A 16,625-nucleotide genomic window follows, 5' to 3' on the forward strand; every position below is an offset into this window, starting at 1 on the left:
ACCTGGTGCAACAGAGGTCTCCTGAGAAATTATCATCATTTCCAACATGAACTAAACAGCATTCTTAACAGCCTACCAAAGCCATTTGTTGAGATTCATGAAGACACTTACCCTCCTCTACTGTGCTGCTGGCTGTGGGCGGAAATCTTATAAGGCAGCGCTCGGTCACCCAGATTTTCCAAGTTTCTCACTATCGCCCCTCTGTCCATCAGGGCTTCTAGCGTACGTTTCAAAGCAGCAGCAGTCTCTGGCTGTTTTTTTGTTTTCATTTTTAAAGAGAAGAAAAAAACGTGTCAGAATCAATATATGAACTAGAATGATTAAGTCTGGTCAGTTCCAATCATAACAGCTCTATTGGCAGGGAAAAAAGTAACAGAAACTGTCTAGCTATCTTAAAATTTAAAGAGAGAGACATTTAGTGTAAGGATACGAGATAGCTCACAGATACGAAGGAAAATCTGAAGAACCAGGCCTCGGAGAGTTCTGGAACCAGGGCAGCTGCAGGGATCTGGGAAGCAGGAACTAAGAAATGGCTTCTTCAGAGCACCTTGGCCAGGATGAATCCACGCCAATCATTGTCAGTCCTTGTATCCCATGACTCAAAATCCAAATTCCAGGGGAAGAACATCCCATCCTCTTGGCAGGACGCTTTGACCGGCCATCCCACCAGAACCAGAGCCAGTGGGAAAAGGGGTTGTCCCCAAAGAAAAACAGGGAGATTATAACCAAACATGGAAAAGGAAGAGTAAGACCCACTCTCTGCTCTCTTGGAGCTTACAATCTAATAAAGGAATTAACACAAAAAGCCACCGCAAAGAGAGCTTGTGAAAGGCGGCACGTTCGGTTGGGAAAATGAATGCACTAAAGCAAAGCTTATTCGGGAGAAGCCCTGAAAAGTGACACTGGGAGATGCAAAGAACCAACGGAACAGGCTCTGAGTACAGGAGCAAAGGCAAGAAAGTGTGAGTTTAACTAGGAAGCGTCCCGCCGGCGGATGATCAGGACGCAGGAGGGCTGAGAGGGAGAAGCGGGCGCGCGAGCACGGAAATCCTGATGCCCGTTAAAAACAACAAAATCCAAACAGTATAAAATCCCCACCACCCAGAGATCAAAGACTTTTAACACTCGGCTGAACTTCTTTCCAGATCTCTCTCTTTACGTATGTATATACAGAAGAACTCTGAAAGCCAAGATACTTTACAGGATGCACCTGAGAAGATGCAGCTATGGCAATGGGGAAGCGAGACAGAGACGTGGCAGAGGAGGAGCCCCAAAATATGGAGGCTGGGGAGATGGTACTGTTACTAACAGCTAGAGGGAAACCTGCGGACGCTCGCTGGGCACAATAAAAAGATGAATTGATATGCTGAGTCTGAGTTGCCCACAGCTCCTCCAAGCTGACCTTTCAAATGTAAACCTTAAGCTCAGAAACAACAGGGCGGGTTAGAATTACCCATTTCAGATCATCTGCATGGGAGGGCTTCTGGAGCCCCAGGAGTAGGGGACATCGTGGAGGGAGGGTGCAGGGGGAGAAGCGAGCAACAGACCCTTGGGGAACACAACCATGTGGCCTGCCAAGGGAACCTGAAGCCAGAGAAGCAAACAGAAAAGGTGGTCAAACAGTCAGGGAAAATCAGGCCCGCCTTGTGACAGACTCCAGAGTGACAGGGTGGAGGATGAGAAGGAAGCAAAGGCCACGGTGTGCTGGCTGCGCCGTCACACGGAATGGGGCCAAGAGCTAGATGGCAAGTTTCTGTGGTGCCGTGTGACAGCAACGGAGGGAAAGAGAAAGCACAGGAGGCGGAGTGTGAGCAGGATGTCCGAGGAGGCAGAGAACGGGAGCAAGTTCATAGTCAAAGGGGAATGAAGCAGTCAAGAGGATAAAACGGAAGAGGTTTTAAGTAAGAACAACGGCAACGCTGATTTACTGTGTAACTGCTGTGAGCCCCGCACTGGTCTAGTGTGTTACTGTTACATTATTTAATCTCCACCGAAATAAAGAAAAAAAAAAAAAGAGCAAAGACAGTTTACCAATTTGGACGTTGGAGCCTCAGAGAGATGCCATGACTCTGAGAGGACACGGCAGCTGGTAAGTGGGAGCGCCTGGTGCAAGGGAAGGAACACCGGCGAAAGAAACTGGGGGGCGGGCAGAGGATGCCAGAGGGGCGCCTCGTCAAGGAAAAGGGATGCTTCTCCTCAAAGACATAACTGAAGGGATCCAGGTAGAGAGATCACAAAGTACAGGAGTGAACTTAAGACTACCTTCCAGGGGCTCATTACAGATCAAGTGAAAAGAATAACGAAGAATCATTTTAAGTGTGCACTCTGGTAACCAAAGAAAATCCACCATTCCTGTAAAATTTTCATTCGACAAATTCTGTTAAAATGCTGTGAATGCACAAAGTACTAGTTTAAGGTTGAGAAATTAAATTTTTACTTTCATCTCATACTGCAGCCCACCAGGAATTTTTTTAGATTCCTACTAAAAATTATATTTATGTATTTAACCAACTTTATGATAAAACAAACTTCCTACCAACAATAAAAACAGGGGCCCAAATCACTTCACATTAACACTAAACAGGTAGAAAGTCTATGGCAATTTCTCCTCACAATTGTACACAAACGTGTTTTTATACAGTTCTAATCAACAGGGAGACTAAATTCTCACATTTCATTAGTTAGGCATTTCCACCTTTCTGCGGAAGCCCTGTTAGTAACAGCAGGGTAATATTTCATTTAGTTAACAATGCCACTTCTTGACCTGGTGTTGCACCTATTAACTTATGATTAGGCAGACAAACAGTATTCCCAAATAAAGATGTGGGTTAAGTTTTTAAAAAAAACAAACAAACAAACAAACAAAAAACCCAAACTTTGATGGTTTACAGTCTCTGATTATCTACCCAAATCGTAAATTTTAATTTCAGCTTTGCTTGACTAAAAAAAGAATGCATCTCAATAACTCGTCTTGGTTAAATCCAACTGAAGTGCTTAGAGTATGAAACATGGAGCAACCCCCTCTGAAGAACTTCTGAAATAAGAAATTTTCTTCTGTCCTAAAACAGGGTAAAGCTACCTAACAAGAATATAACTCTAGGGAAATATCAAAATACATTTTGTTTGACTTTATTATGCCAAGGTCAAATTGCAGACTGCTGCAACGGTCACATTCGTTTCATGGTAATTTCACAGAACCCAAAAGTTTTAAAAGAAAGATGGAGGAACAAAAATATTTCTTGTTGAGGCATCGGAGTGGCTCAGTCGTCTAGGTGTCTGCCTTCGACTGGGGTCATGATCTCAGGGTCCTGGGAGGCTCTTCTTGGGCTCTCCGCTCAGCGGGGGGTCTGCTTCTCCCTCTCTCCCTCTGCCCCCACCTTGCTTGTGCGCCTGTACATGCACACTCTCTCCCTCTCTTTCTCTCTGATAAATAAAATCTTTAACAACAACAACAACAACAAATTTCTTTTTTATTAGAGGAGTTCAACTCGTCCCTCCTACCTTACCTCATCATTCTAGAGCAGGGGTCTAGCATACAAGGGCTCCGGAGCCATCTGCCTCATTACCTGTTTGTGCAAATAAAGTTTTATTGGAACACAGCCAGCCCATGCAAGGGCATAGTGCCCATGGCTGCTTTCGTGCCACAGGTAGATCTGAAATTACATCAGAAACTGTATGTCCTGCAAAGACTAAGTTATTTACTAACTGTCCAACCTCTGCTCTCCATTGCAGTGGACTGGGGGATACAGGCAAGGCCTCAATCCACTAACCCTAAAATGCATCACAAATAAAAACCATGAGCCTGGGCCACTGAGGTATGCAGACAGAGAATGCCCCCTGGGATGGGTCCTCAGGTAGACACACATGGCACCAATCTAAGTGAACAACACCAGCCTGGATGTTCCAGTCATCGCAGGTCTCACAGAAGTGACTACAGATTCACCACTCCAACCACCAAGCTCATCTCCTCACCAACCCAGATGCCAACTGCACCTTTCCTCATCCAGTGAAACCTACAGCTCTACTGAAATAAAATTCTTAGGCTTCAAAACCAAACCAAACCAAACAAAAAGTTCTCCTCAATCCAATCCAGCACAATGTTCAATTTGTAAGAACATATGGTCTACAGGAAAGGAAATGATCTTGCTGCCATAATTCTCATTCACAAGGTCTCTGAACCATTTAATTCCAACTATTCTAAGAAAGGTTGTATGTGCTTCTCATAGGCTTCTCCCATCCCATCTGAAAGCAGCTCCTTAAGACTTTCCTCCAATCCACCATATGGCAATGAAACACAATTTTGGCAAGGCACAGACTGAGGGGCTAAAAACGTTCACTTGAAAAAAACTATGGAAAAGAAACAATGAATGAATGTGAATGGGAACTAGGAAAACTGGATTCCAGTCCCGGCTCATTCACAAATGAGTTACAACCTTGCATGACTTGTTAAAATTTATCCATTTTTAAACTTGTGCCTCAGTTTTCTCCTGTGAAAATCAGCAGTTCCCAACAAATTTTCTGCCTCTACAAGCTTCACACAAACAACATTTATACTGTAATTCTCGAAATATCCCAGGGGCATACAAAGTTTGAAAGTCATCTCCCTCTCTTTTCTTCTGTGCCCCTCATCCTGATATCCTCCTCACCCCAACTGCCCTGCCTCCCCCAGGGAGTCTGTCATTCCTGTTTCTTTCTACACAGCACTTGTGGCAATCTGTAAATACCCTTTCATTGCTAGAAAGAAGCTGCAAGAGAGCAAGGACTTTTGTCCATCATGGACTCCTCGGTACTCCCAAAGTCTAAAGCACTTCACGTTATCAGGGGGCAGGCACTAGAAAATGGTGGTTAAATAAGCAAATGAATGTATCAATTCCATCCTCTGCTTGCTTACTCTTTTTTCCTTGAGGAACCCTAACTAAGTTTCCTCCAATCTCTACTACAATTTGAAGCTGCATTTCATATATACAAGATAGCTCATTGTCACTTAGTAACTGCAATATTCAAGCAAGCAAAATGGCAATACTAGTTTTTTTCTATTTATTTCATATAGTGCCAAAATGCTGTTAATACTAATATTGTAGTTTAAAAGAATCCAGAATTCATCTAATAGAAGTGAAACTAAATATTCATGTATTTTAGATAACAAGGCCTAGTATATATACAAATATAAATATTAAACTTAGTTCTAATTATCTGCTGTTTTAAGATAAAGTACTGTCCAAAAAATTTACAATAAACAATACTTTAAAAAATTCACACTGGAGGGGCGCCTGGGTGGCTCAGTGGGTTAAAGCCTCTGCCTTCGGCTCGGGTCATGATCCCAGGGTCCTGGGATCGAGCCCTGCATTGGGCTCTCAGCTCAGCGGGGACATGCTTTCCCCTCTCTCTCTGCCTGCCTCTCTGCCTGCTTGTGATCTCTCTCTCTCTCTCTGTCAAATAAATAAATAAAATCTTAAAAAAAAATTCACATTGGACAAAATGACCAGTTTTGGTCTTATTATTATGAATTACTAAAACTACTGATATTCAGGCTGCAAATACAACTCAGGGAAAATCCAAAACTTCATATATTTGCATGGCTACTCAGAAAAAAAATAGGTATGTCATACACTGATCAGACCCTAAGGTTTAGACAGGAACCAAAGGGTAAACATTATAGAGAAACAGTGTGTAAACCACACATTTCTGAAAATCCCAGCCACGTGAACGAGGTGGGCTGCCGTGTGAAGCAGCGAGCCTCCCCCCATCACTGGATACAGGAGGACCACCGAGTCAGTCTTTGCCTCGGGTGGGAAGCTGGACTGGCTCACTTCTAAAGCCCCTGCCAAGACTAAATTCCAGCACTATTCTGGCACCAGCCCTGATTCTGCAGGACACTCCGAAGTGAAAACGGGTTTTTAAAAGGCTACAAGCGCAGAAGTGAGGAACACGCTGGCGACTAGTAGGGCCTGGTGCTGTGCCCGGACTCGCATCAAGGTACGAGCTCTTCTACCCGCTACTGCTTTTGTGACGGTGTCCTGCGGGCGTCCCTGGAAGGCCAGGCAGCTCAGGCGATATTTTGAAAACCTCTAGAGAGTCTAATGGCCAAAGTTTCTATGATAAAGACGAGAGCAAACAGGAAAAATAAAAAGAAGGACATCTCCACTTGCAGCAAAATAAAATTCCCCTTCAGTAAGGTTACTTAAGCAAAGAAGTTAAGGGAGTACTGGGAATACCACCGGTCCACAACCAGTGTTTTCTCTCATTAAATGAAGATTAAAGAAGAGAGGCCTGTCAACAAAATCCTCTTGTAAATTAGACTCCCTGGCCCTCGGATGCACTCGGCTTTCACCACAACCCCCGCAGAGGCCAGCACACCCTCAGTGTGCAGAACGCACACCGACCCGCAGGCGGTGCCCACCGACCCTCGCCGTCCTCACGGATAACACGGTGTGCAGCTGCCGGGAGCAGGAGGATTTATGGAACGCGGAGCCAGGTCAGAAAACCGTCAAAACCTGGGAAAATGTATCTGTGAAAGCCTCTCTCGTTGTCTGCTGCATCTCAATTCTGGGATTTATCTCCTCAAAAGAAATTTCCTTGAAATTCTGTATTGAGATTCTGACAGCGATTGAAAAAGAAAATCTGTGAGCACCTTTCAACAGCAGAACAGGCTTTAAGGGAAGTTCTGTCACTAACAGACCTGGACGAACCATCTATCTTAAAACGTGTAAAGTGTCAGCCCGGCCTCACAACATCTGCAAAGGCCAACCCTGAAAATGGTTCCAGGGGAACTGTTTTTCAGAATATTTTTATGTTCAGAGAACCCCGTTTTTGCCCCACAATTTGAATCAACAGTTGTAACACTCCAGGTAATTAAGAATTAAAAATTACTAAGCACAGAAGCTATTCTAAAAATCAGTGTAAGATTCAGTAAGGACAAATCTAGAACACTAAAAAAAAAAGTAAAGCTACATAAATGCATGTTCAAACATGACTACACACTATGTACTGTTATACACTGCATAACTTAGGGGTTAAGTGACCAGAATAGTACATTTTATAGGCTTTTTCCAGGGTCAAAGATAGACAATGCTTCTAGAAAGTAGAACTGCACCGCTCTACTACTCTGCCCGTGAATCATATTTACAAGACAATTTATAACAAACACGGACTAACTACTGAACAAAGACTTAACAGGCTTTCAAAAATGGGGAAGGATGGGAAAAGAGATGAGGACCAACAACCATATAGTGAAAGTAACAAAAGTAAAATGCACTGAAAAACTTCTTTTTATAAGCAACTGTCATGTCCTCTGCATAAAGTACCTCAAATTCTAAAAATAATTTTAAATTAGAAACCACATTCACAGTTCAGACATATCACACGACCATTTAACAAGGCTACAGAGCCCTAAAAGTGGCTAAAATGTAGAGCAAGTGAAAAGTACCTATGAATATGGTATTTAATTTACATGATCATCTTTGTGAGGCCACCTAGCAGTCTTCACCAAGGAACAATTTTTTAAAATAATCTTACAACACAAATCAGTTGTAAAGAGGAGGCATACTCCTTATGTCTGGAAAAGGAAGCAGAAAAAACCGAATGTGCATACCACATTCTGTGGGTGTCAGAAACACAGGTTGAACCTGATGAAACTGCCAGTTGGGGGGGATCAATTATAGTTATGGACACTAACCATTTCTTAAGGCTCTACCTAATTTTTTTTAAATCTGGAAACCATCCTCTCAAAGGCCTCTTCCAGCCAAGTACTTCTGGGTTGCCCACAGTGAAATCCACCTCCAAAAGGGCAGACACAGGGATGTGAAAGGCAAAATCCCAGCCCTTTAAAAGTTTGCGATGCAGACATGAAGACAGACACATATAGGCAAACTAATTAAAAAGGAAGTTAAACACAGATAACACCGAAGCAAAACCCATCAATGTTCCAAGAACTCCAGGGGAGCAGCTACTTGTGACTGGTGCGCTAGAGAGGACAGCAGCCTGACCCCAACAATAGAACACCTCTTCTAGAAGCAGAAAGAGGGTCAGTCAGAGCTCTCTCGGAGCAGGTCTGGACGAACAGTGGGACAGAAGAATGGGAAGATGCAGGTGGCATTTATATTTGGGGCAGAATCAACATGGCACTGTGCTGGTACTCACACAAGCCATCGCTTTTTTTTTCAAGGCGAGTTTTTTCCTTAGTACATTCAGTTGTTTCCTCAAACCTTCATCTACACTACTGGTAAAAATGTAAACTTTCTGGAGGGCAAATGGCAGGTATATGAGTTTCAAATGTGTATCCCTTCAATCCCACAGCCACTTCTAAGAATTTACTCAGAAAACTACCATATCCCTGCACAAGAACTTAGCTATGAAAATCTTCCCATAAAGTTATTAGGACAGTGAACAGAAAGGTAGTTGTCCATTAATAAAAGACTGGTTCACTGAATTATTTTCACTGAATCAATCAGTATGATACAAACATTTAGTAAAAGGATGTTGATTCCTACATAAAACATAAAAATATTTTAACAAAACTAAAAACCGGCATGTAAGGTCAATCCATGTGTACTTACGTATACATATATGGAGAAAAGGTCTGGATGAATATATAGCTAAATGCTAAACTCTTTTTTCCTAGGAGTGAAGATAAGAGGAGTATTCTGTTTTTTCTTTTTTTATACTTTGCTTTATTATCTTTTGTTTTTTTTACAATGAGCAATAAAAGTTGTTTTAGAAACAAACTTCTGTTGAGAAAAATTCATTTTGTTTTGTTTTGATTTTTTTTAAAGATTTTATTTATTTATTTATTTATTATCATTTTTTTTTTTCTTTAAAGATTTTATTTATTTATTTGAGAGAGACAGTGAGAGAGAGCATGAGCGAGGAGAAGGTCAGAGAGCGAAGCAGACTCCCCATGGAGCTGGGAGCCTGATGTGGGACTCGATCCCGGGACTCCAGGATCACGCCCTGAGCCGAAGGCAGTCGTCCAACCAACTGCGCCACCCAGGCGTCCCAGATTTTATTTATTTATTTATTTGACAGACAGAGATCACAAGTAGGCAGAGAGGCAGGCAGAGAGAGAGGAGGAAGCAGGCTCCCCGCCGAGCCCAGAGCCCGATGCGGGGCTCGATCCCAGAACCCTGGGATCATGACCTGAGCCGAAGGCAGAGGCTTTAACCCACTGAGCCACCCAGGCGCCCCATGTTTTGTTTTGATTTTAAAAGTATTTCTTCCGAGGGAAAAAATAAAACAAGACCAAAATAGAGAGGGGAAACAAACCATAAGAGACTCTTGATGACAGGATACAAACCGAGGGTTGCTAGAGGAGACGGTGGGGGTGGGGTAACTGGGGGCTGGACATTAAGGAGGGCACGCGAGGATATGAACATTGGGTATCATATAAGACTGATGAATCACTGACCGCTACCTGTGAACTTAATAATGCATTATATGCTAATTAACTGAATTTAAAAAACAAACAAACAAATGGATTTCCTCCCCTAAATCTATGCCAACTGTTTGCTACCTTACTATGGATGCCAAAATTTGCTAATACTGTGTTGAAGAAATAAACCTATGCCTCATCTGGAACTCATTTGCTGACTCTACATCCACAGATTCTTAATAATGTAATAAACCAGAGAGTTATCATTGGGTCGCTCAGTGGTTACTGGAAGAGCCTTGCAAGCTATACTTTCAGCACCACGAGCTGTTACACTGGCTGCTTCATTTCTTGGTAACCAAAGAAATACCAGAAATCTCTAAGTCAGGGGCCTCAAGATCACTGGTTCTAGAATCAGAGTCAACGAAGGAGATGTGACAGGACAAGGCAGAGTCTGGCCACAAGAACACAGCTGCCGATGAAATGAAGGGGAACTTGACCATATTCTACAGCCATGTAGCTCGGATTGAGATTCTTGAGACATGGGAAATCAGGCATAAAAATGTATTCTTTGGGGCACCTGGGTGGCTCAGTGGGTTAGGGCCTCTGCCTTTGGCTCAGGTCATGATCCGAGGGTCCTGGGATCGAGCCCCGCATCGGGCTCTCTGCTCCGCAGGGAGCCTGCTTCCTCCTGCTTCTCTGCCTAGTTGTGATTTCTCTCTGTCAAATAAATTAAAAAAAAAAAAAATGTATTCTTTGGGGAATGTGATGAAAATAAAAAGAACCCCGGGAAGAACGGAAGAAAAAAAAAATCAGAGGAGCAAAACTCTTGAGTTCAGCCCAGACTAATAAGTGCCAGTAACAAAGCACAAATAAGAAAAGAGAGAGTCACACGTCATGGCAAGGCTGACTCCGCCAATGTGAAGGTACCAGGATGACGAGTGAAGTAACTTCAGCTGCAAAATGCAGCAGGCATCCACGGGATACCTGCAGCGAGCCCACAGGAAGACACTGATACAAGCCTTGGCATCAAAAAGTTAGAGATGAATAAATTTGAATATATTTAAATATATAATAAATTTAAGTAGTATATATTATAATTATATGTAAATATATTTAACTCGCAAGGCAAGAAGAAAGTCATGACTACCTGAGATCTAAATTCATATGAATTTACGAGCTGTCAGTTTCTTATGGGCCTAGGTTAACCACAATTCTGTGTAGTTCAACTACAATGCAGTTTTGTTCCTTAAATATAATCCACTTATTTCCTAGGTCTGAAGTAAAAAAGTATCAATCACGTGTTATTTCGGGCCAAATGTGGAGGCTTAACTGCATACAATCAACTACCCCTTTCACGATTTGGGTAAACCGAAGGAAAAGGGCAGCGTCACCACGGCATTCCTCTGGTGCACGCTGGAAATCACCTGAGGAACTTCAAAAATGAGAGGCCTATGTCTCACCGCAGACACTTTGATTCAAGTGGCCTGGGAATTTAAGAATCCTGGGCACTAGCCCTCCAGGCGCAGACAAAGGTAAGAACCACATTCTAGTACAAAGCTGGCTGGCTTCTCATTATCTCAAAAATGAGTCATTTGGCTGAACTGTAGTTTAGAAAGGTTTTCCGGCGATGATCTCCTACGACTCTAATCAACATAAAAGCTCCGCTTCTTCCACAGTAATAATGGAGCTCTCCCTGAATGTGAAATGGAGAAATGACAAGCCCAACGGGCGACTACTTGTGGTTAATACTACTTCAACAGCTGGCACCTGCCAAAATGAAGATATCCATACTCGCGGGTCTTCAGAGCTTCCGAAATCCACACCCTTTTACTGGGAGATTTCCACTTCTATCTTCCCCATCCCCCCTCCAGATGCACCTACAGATGAATAAAAGATGGGAAACAGGAAGACTGGCAGGAGTCCTGGTTACTATGGCAGCCAGTAAATGAAATGCCAAAGCTCCTGAAACTGATAGTGAGAGCAGGAATCAGGTATACGGCATCGAGCTACCTGTCTTGACTGCCTCCTTCATGCGCAGTTCCGTTCCCTGCCTTCGCCTTACGGCAGCCTCTTGAGAAAGGAGGAGGAGGGCAGCACCACAGTGGCATGGACACTCGGGGAGGGAAGAACTGGCAGATTTAGTGAGCGGAGATAAAAGGGTTGTAAAAAAATCATATTTATATCCCATGAATCTACTAAACATCAGTGCACAGTTTTAGCAAAAATGTGTTCGCTGACTGGGTTAAAAGAAACGTTTTTTAAAATATGTACTGGTTGACTCAGAAATTGGGCTCAGCAGGAGTCAGATTTGCACACCCTACGGAACAACAGACCAACAGTGTGTCCACCAACCAGGCCTCTGAGGCGATGCTTAATTCAAGTGGTGAGAGGAAGGCACTTGAGGGATCATGCAGGGAGGAGCAGGGTATAAAAGCACAGTGGAATCAAAGGAACAGAAACATCCTTCAAGATTCAGCCGCCTCCTAGAAGTGTGCATTTCCTCTGCGAGCCCATGTGCCATCCCTCTCACTCCACACACATCTTGCAAGTGTAATTATGTAGGAGGGTGTCCCCTTCCTTAACTAAACTTCTTCAAGGCTGCATCCTACTCATCTTTACTAGGTGCTGGAGATGCAAAGAACCTGGCACGCAGAACGTGTTCGATAAAGGTGTGATGAACACGGAAGTCAAAGAATAAATGGAAAGATGAGGGGTGAAAGTTGCTAACTGCACTTATTTCACTGAAAAGGAAGAAAAGGTTAAGTAAGCCTTTAAGTCGTAAAATTCAGGGGGAAGTAAGATCTTCAGCTGCAAAGAGGAAAACAGCACCATTTTGTTTTCAAAAGACAGAAATGCATTAATAAAGCTAAAGCACATCCTGTGGGTTAAAAACAGGTGCACAGTCAAGGAACGAGGAATAAACAGGTGAGAGATGGAAACGAACAAAGACACAGCCAGGCTCATAAAGGTGCCTCCAAACTTCTCAAGATTCTTGGATATAATCAAGAATCAGTGGACATTCTACTGCTAGAGTGTACAGTGAATATTATACATCCCAACTCAGACTTCGAAAAGCTTTGAAAATTTCTGGAAACTGGGTCAGCAAGTCACGCTGTCTCTATTCACTATGTAGCCACAACAGGGATTATACAGAGTCTGCCAGAGGATGTAACAATGAAATTTCTTATTACAACTGGAAGGAGAGTGAAGGCAAGGAAATGGTAGCCTCATTTTGTTGTGTTTGCTTCCCACCCCTACAGTCTAATAACCTCAGTGTGTACCCTGGAGTACTGGATTAAACGTGGAGGCCATATATAGGAAGGGGTATCAATGGCCTCGAAGTTGTCCAGAAAAAAATAAAGACCGACATGTAAAGAGTCTGAAGCCCAGGTCCTGTGCTGTACACCCAAGAGAATGGAGAAGATGAAGCCTGATTTCGAGACTTAAGGGTACATGTATCTTGAATATTTATTTTCAAGTATTCCAAGCGAAGAAAAAATAACACTTCAGAGGCAGAACTTGAATTATCAAATTAAAGAGGCAAACTGGAGATAGGAAACCTCTTTAAATTCGGAACTTTCTGAAAGCAAAATGCACATTCTGGGAGAGGGGACAGATCAAGTTCTAGTGTCTGTGGGTGGTGGTTACACAGGTGTTTGCTTCACACGTACAGCTGATCCCCATCATTTGTGGAACACAGATATGCCAGTTCACTTACTAGCTCAAGTTTGTTTGTCACCCCCAGATCAACACTCCCACCACTTTCACAGTCATTTGAGGACATGCGTGTGTGGAGACTGGTGGAAAATCTGCCACCAATGCACACATTCCCAGCTGAGGTCCAACAACTGAGGCTTTGCCTTGTTTCAGACCTCCCATGGTAAAGCAGGTGCCTTTTCTGTGGCCTATGTAGTGCCATGTTTCTCACAATTTTGTGCTTTTTATTGGTGCTATTTAAAATGCCCCTGAGTTGGGGCATTTTAAATAAATAAAATTATTGGTGCTATTTAAAATGCCCCTGAGTTGCGGCTCAGTTGGTTAGACGGCTGCCTTCAGCTCAGATCATGATCCCAGGGTCCTGAGATCAAGCCCTGCATCGGGCTCCGTGATCAGCGAGGAGTCGGTTTCTCCCTCTGTCTCTGCCTAGTAAGCTCTACTTGTGCTCTCTATCAAATAAATAAATAAAATTCAAAAAAAAAAAAAAGCCCCTGGGTGAGGTGAAATGCTGACTTAGTGTCCCTAAGTGCAAGAAGGATATGTGTTGTGCCTTATAGGAAAAAATGTATTAGATAAGCTTCATTCAGGGCATAAGTTAGGATGTTATTTAATAGGCTTTGAGCTCAACGATTACAAATCAAAAATACATATTAAACATGATGCCTTTATGAGAAACCCTTAAAATGACATTATGTATCGATCAGTTAATTAAAATGTGGTGACCAGCCATTGGCTCACAGGAACCTAACCATGTACTTCCTCAAGGGGCAGGGACTCAGTATTGACTAATTCAGTGTCAGAGGCAACTTTACAAAATGTAACTACCGCAAGTAACAGTAACTAGCTATGTTCACTAAGCTGTACACCTGTTCATGTTTCCTGGACTGAGTATGTATGCTCAATTTCACACACACACACAAAATGTTTAGATAGGTGGTCTTCATGCATTATACACAAGAATCAAATATGCAATCTCTCAGGCCGCTGCAAAATGTAATCATTAGCTTTGCACTTACAGAGATAAGCAGAATTTGAAGATTCCAACTGTGCTTCTTATCTGGTTGTCAACATGTCCTTTTTGGGAAGGGCAGAAATGGGCTATGAGGCTCTGAAATTTCAACTTTCAAATGCTAAGTGAGGAGGACCACGACTTCCCAGGATGTTGGAAGATTCAACACAAGCATTTAATGATGCTCCCTCCTGAAAACCTACTAGAAAAAGTTTTTTTTAAAGGTATAGTTCTGCAAGAACCAGGAAAACAGCAATTCAATTTTAAGAGAAAGCAAGCGGATGGAAGAGAGCAGCAATGTGGAAAACGAAATCAACCACACTTACACTGGAGAATTCCTGGAAAGATCCGAGAACGGGCAACGATGGACACACCTCTGAAAGTGGGGGTGAAGAGAGAGACTAAAATAAGGTTTGTCAAAGGTATAAGAAAATTGGATCCTTAGGTGCATGTTTGGAAGTCTACTACTGTCTGGAGTAGACAAAACAGAGAAACCTGTGGACCAGAAGACACACGCACAGATGGAAGTGGGGGTTCCACACCAAGAAGAGATTGAGAAAAAAAAATGCACGCTGAATGAGATGAGACCCTGGTGCTCCTTCCCCACTTAGCTCCCAGAATAATGGCCCAAGGTCTTTTATCCTTCAGGCAAAACCTCAAATACTCTTTGGGGAATCTAATCCGTTCAAAAACTACCTCAGAAGCATCCAACAGATGGCAGGCCACAAGGCCAAACAACAAAGCTGACGAGCTCCGCCCACATGGTGGGTAGTGGAAGTCCGTCCTGCTTGATCTAAGCCCATGACCAAAGATGAGCATACATTTGAGAAAAGCCTTTTACATGAGAACTCAGCACGGGAAAAGCTGGAATAAACAAACAGCACAGGAGGAGAAAACAGCATCTTCAGAGAGAAGACGCAGCATCCACGAAACGAGACGATAAAAGACAAAGAATCAGGGAACAAAGGAGCACTGAAAAATTAAGCATCTGAGAAATTCTTTTTCAACAGCAGGGTCGGAAGATCAAGTGTAGGAACACCCTTAGAAAGAGCAAAAAGACAAAGACAATTGGGAAAATTCAATAACAAAAGACTGTAAGAAATTAAGTGGACCCATACACGTGGTCCAAGAGTTGAACAAAACGGGTTCCAGAAAGGAGAGAACAGGGAGAATCATCATCCTGGGAATGAGAGACACAGGACTGTCGAACTGGAGAGCCTACTGCAGGCCAGGGCAATGAATGGAAAACTTTCAAGGCATATAATAATGAAACTTCAGAGCACTGAGACTAGAAGCTAGGGGGAAAAAAATGGTCTTGTGCTTACAAATCTCTAAAGAAAAATATTTTCCAATCTACAACTCCATATTCAGTAAAACTTCTAAAGATATTTATTGACATGCAAAAACTTTAATTCTAAGGATTTATAGAATTGAAAAAAAATGAGTTAATGTGTCAATATTACTTGATTTCTTACAGTTGGAAAAGGGAGATAAATGGAATGGGGGTAAGCTAAAAAGAATCCTCTAGTGCTCATTTGGAACTGGGAGGTATCAGTAGGTATGTATGAATTTCCCACCTCAATATACTGAAAAGAGCCAGGAAGAATGACCATGTTTACGCCTGTAAGAATGAGCACACCCAGACCTAAATCACATTCCCTACTAAATGCCTGATCCTGATGGGGGCAAGGAAAGCACAAGGTAACCATGAAAACACCTGTTTTGGGCAATAAGGAAGTGTGTGATGGAAATGTGTCATGAAGGACACAGAAACTGGTCTGCAGAGTGTCACAGGCTAAATCTGGAGACATCTGAACAAAATAATGACAGTAATGTATTATAACCCAGTAAACAGGTTCATACTGGTAAATAAATGGGGAAAGAGGGAAACTCTTCATTTTAGTATAGCAAAACAACAACAAAAAAAATCACTGTTTTGCATCATCATAGTGATAACTTCGCTCAGGCAAGAACTACATGTGGATGCTGAAATCAGGGGTTCAAGCTCGATGAGGAATAAGTTATTTACATAATCTCCAATTATCTCCCCTCAAATTACTTACTGGCAAAAGGAAAATCGGTAACTTGACAGTAGAGAAACCTGGCAGACACCATCTTAATCAAGTGTCAGGGTTAGTGTCAATAATAACGGGACAATACTTCACACACCTCCCGCTGTGAAGTTCTGAGGGCATAGTACTGCTTATGCCGCATACCTGCCAAAAATGCACACAATGAATCTCATCATAAGGAAACATCAGATCGGGTGGGGGCGTTCTCAAAATGGGCTCTAAGCTTCAGTAATGTCAATACCATGAAAGAAAAAAAAAAAAACTGAGGAACTGTGGCTAATTGAAGGGGAGAGACAGAAAAGCTTCTAAACTTTAAAAAAAAAAATGCTATGAAAGGACATCACTGGAATAGCAACACTTGAATCAAGACTTCCGATTAAAATATTGTATCACTGTTACTTTCCAGATTTTGATAATTATAATGTGATTTTATGAGTGACTGTCTCTATCTTAAATATAC

The 16,625-nt window shown here is 42.5% G+C and overlaps 1 protein-coding gene across 1 annotated transcript in view; it reads right to left on the bottom strand.

Annotated features, from left to right (window-relative positions):
* MRPS6 (mitochondrial ribosomal protein S6) overlaps nt 1-16,625 on the bottom strand; it is a 66,009-nt gene that overhangs the window by 15,512 nt on the left and 33,872 nt on the right. Inside the window, exon 2 of the mRNA XM_044250979.1 lies at nt 112-251. Within this exon, the coding sequence (XP_044106914.1) occupies nt 112-251 (140 nt within the window). The remainder of the gene's footprint in view (nt 1-111; nt 252-16,625) is intronic.

Source organism: Neovison vison, chromosome 6, assembly GCF_020171115.1.
Source record: "Neovison vison isolate M4711 chromosome 6, ASM_NN_V1, whole genome shotgun sequence".
NCBI lineage: Eukaryota > Metazoa > Chordata > Mammalia > Carnivora > Mustelidae > Neogale > Neogale vison.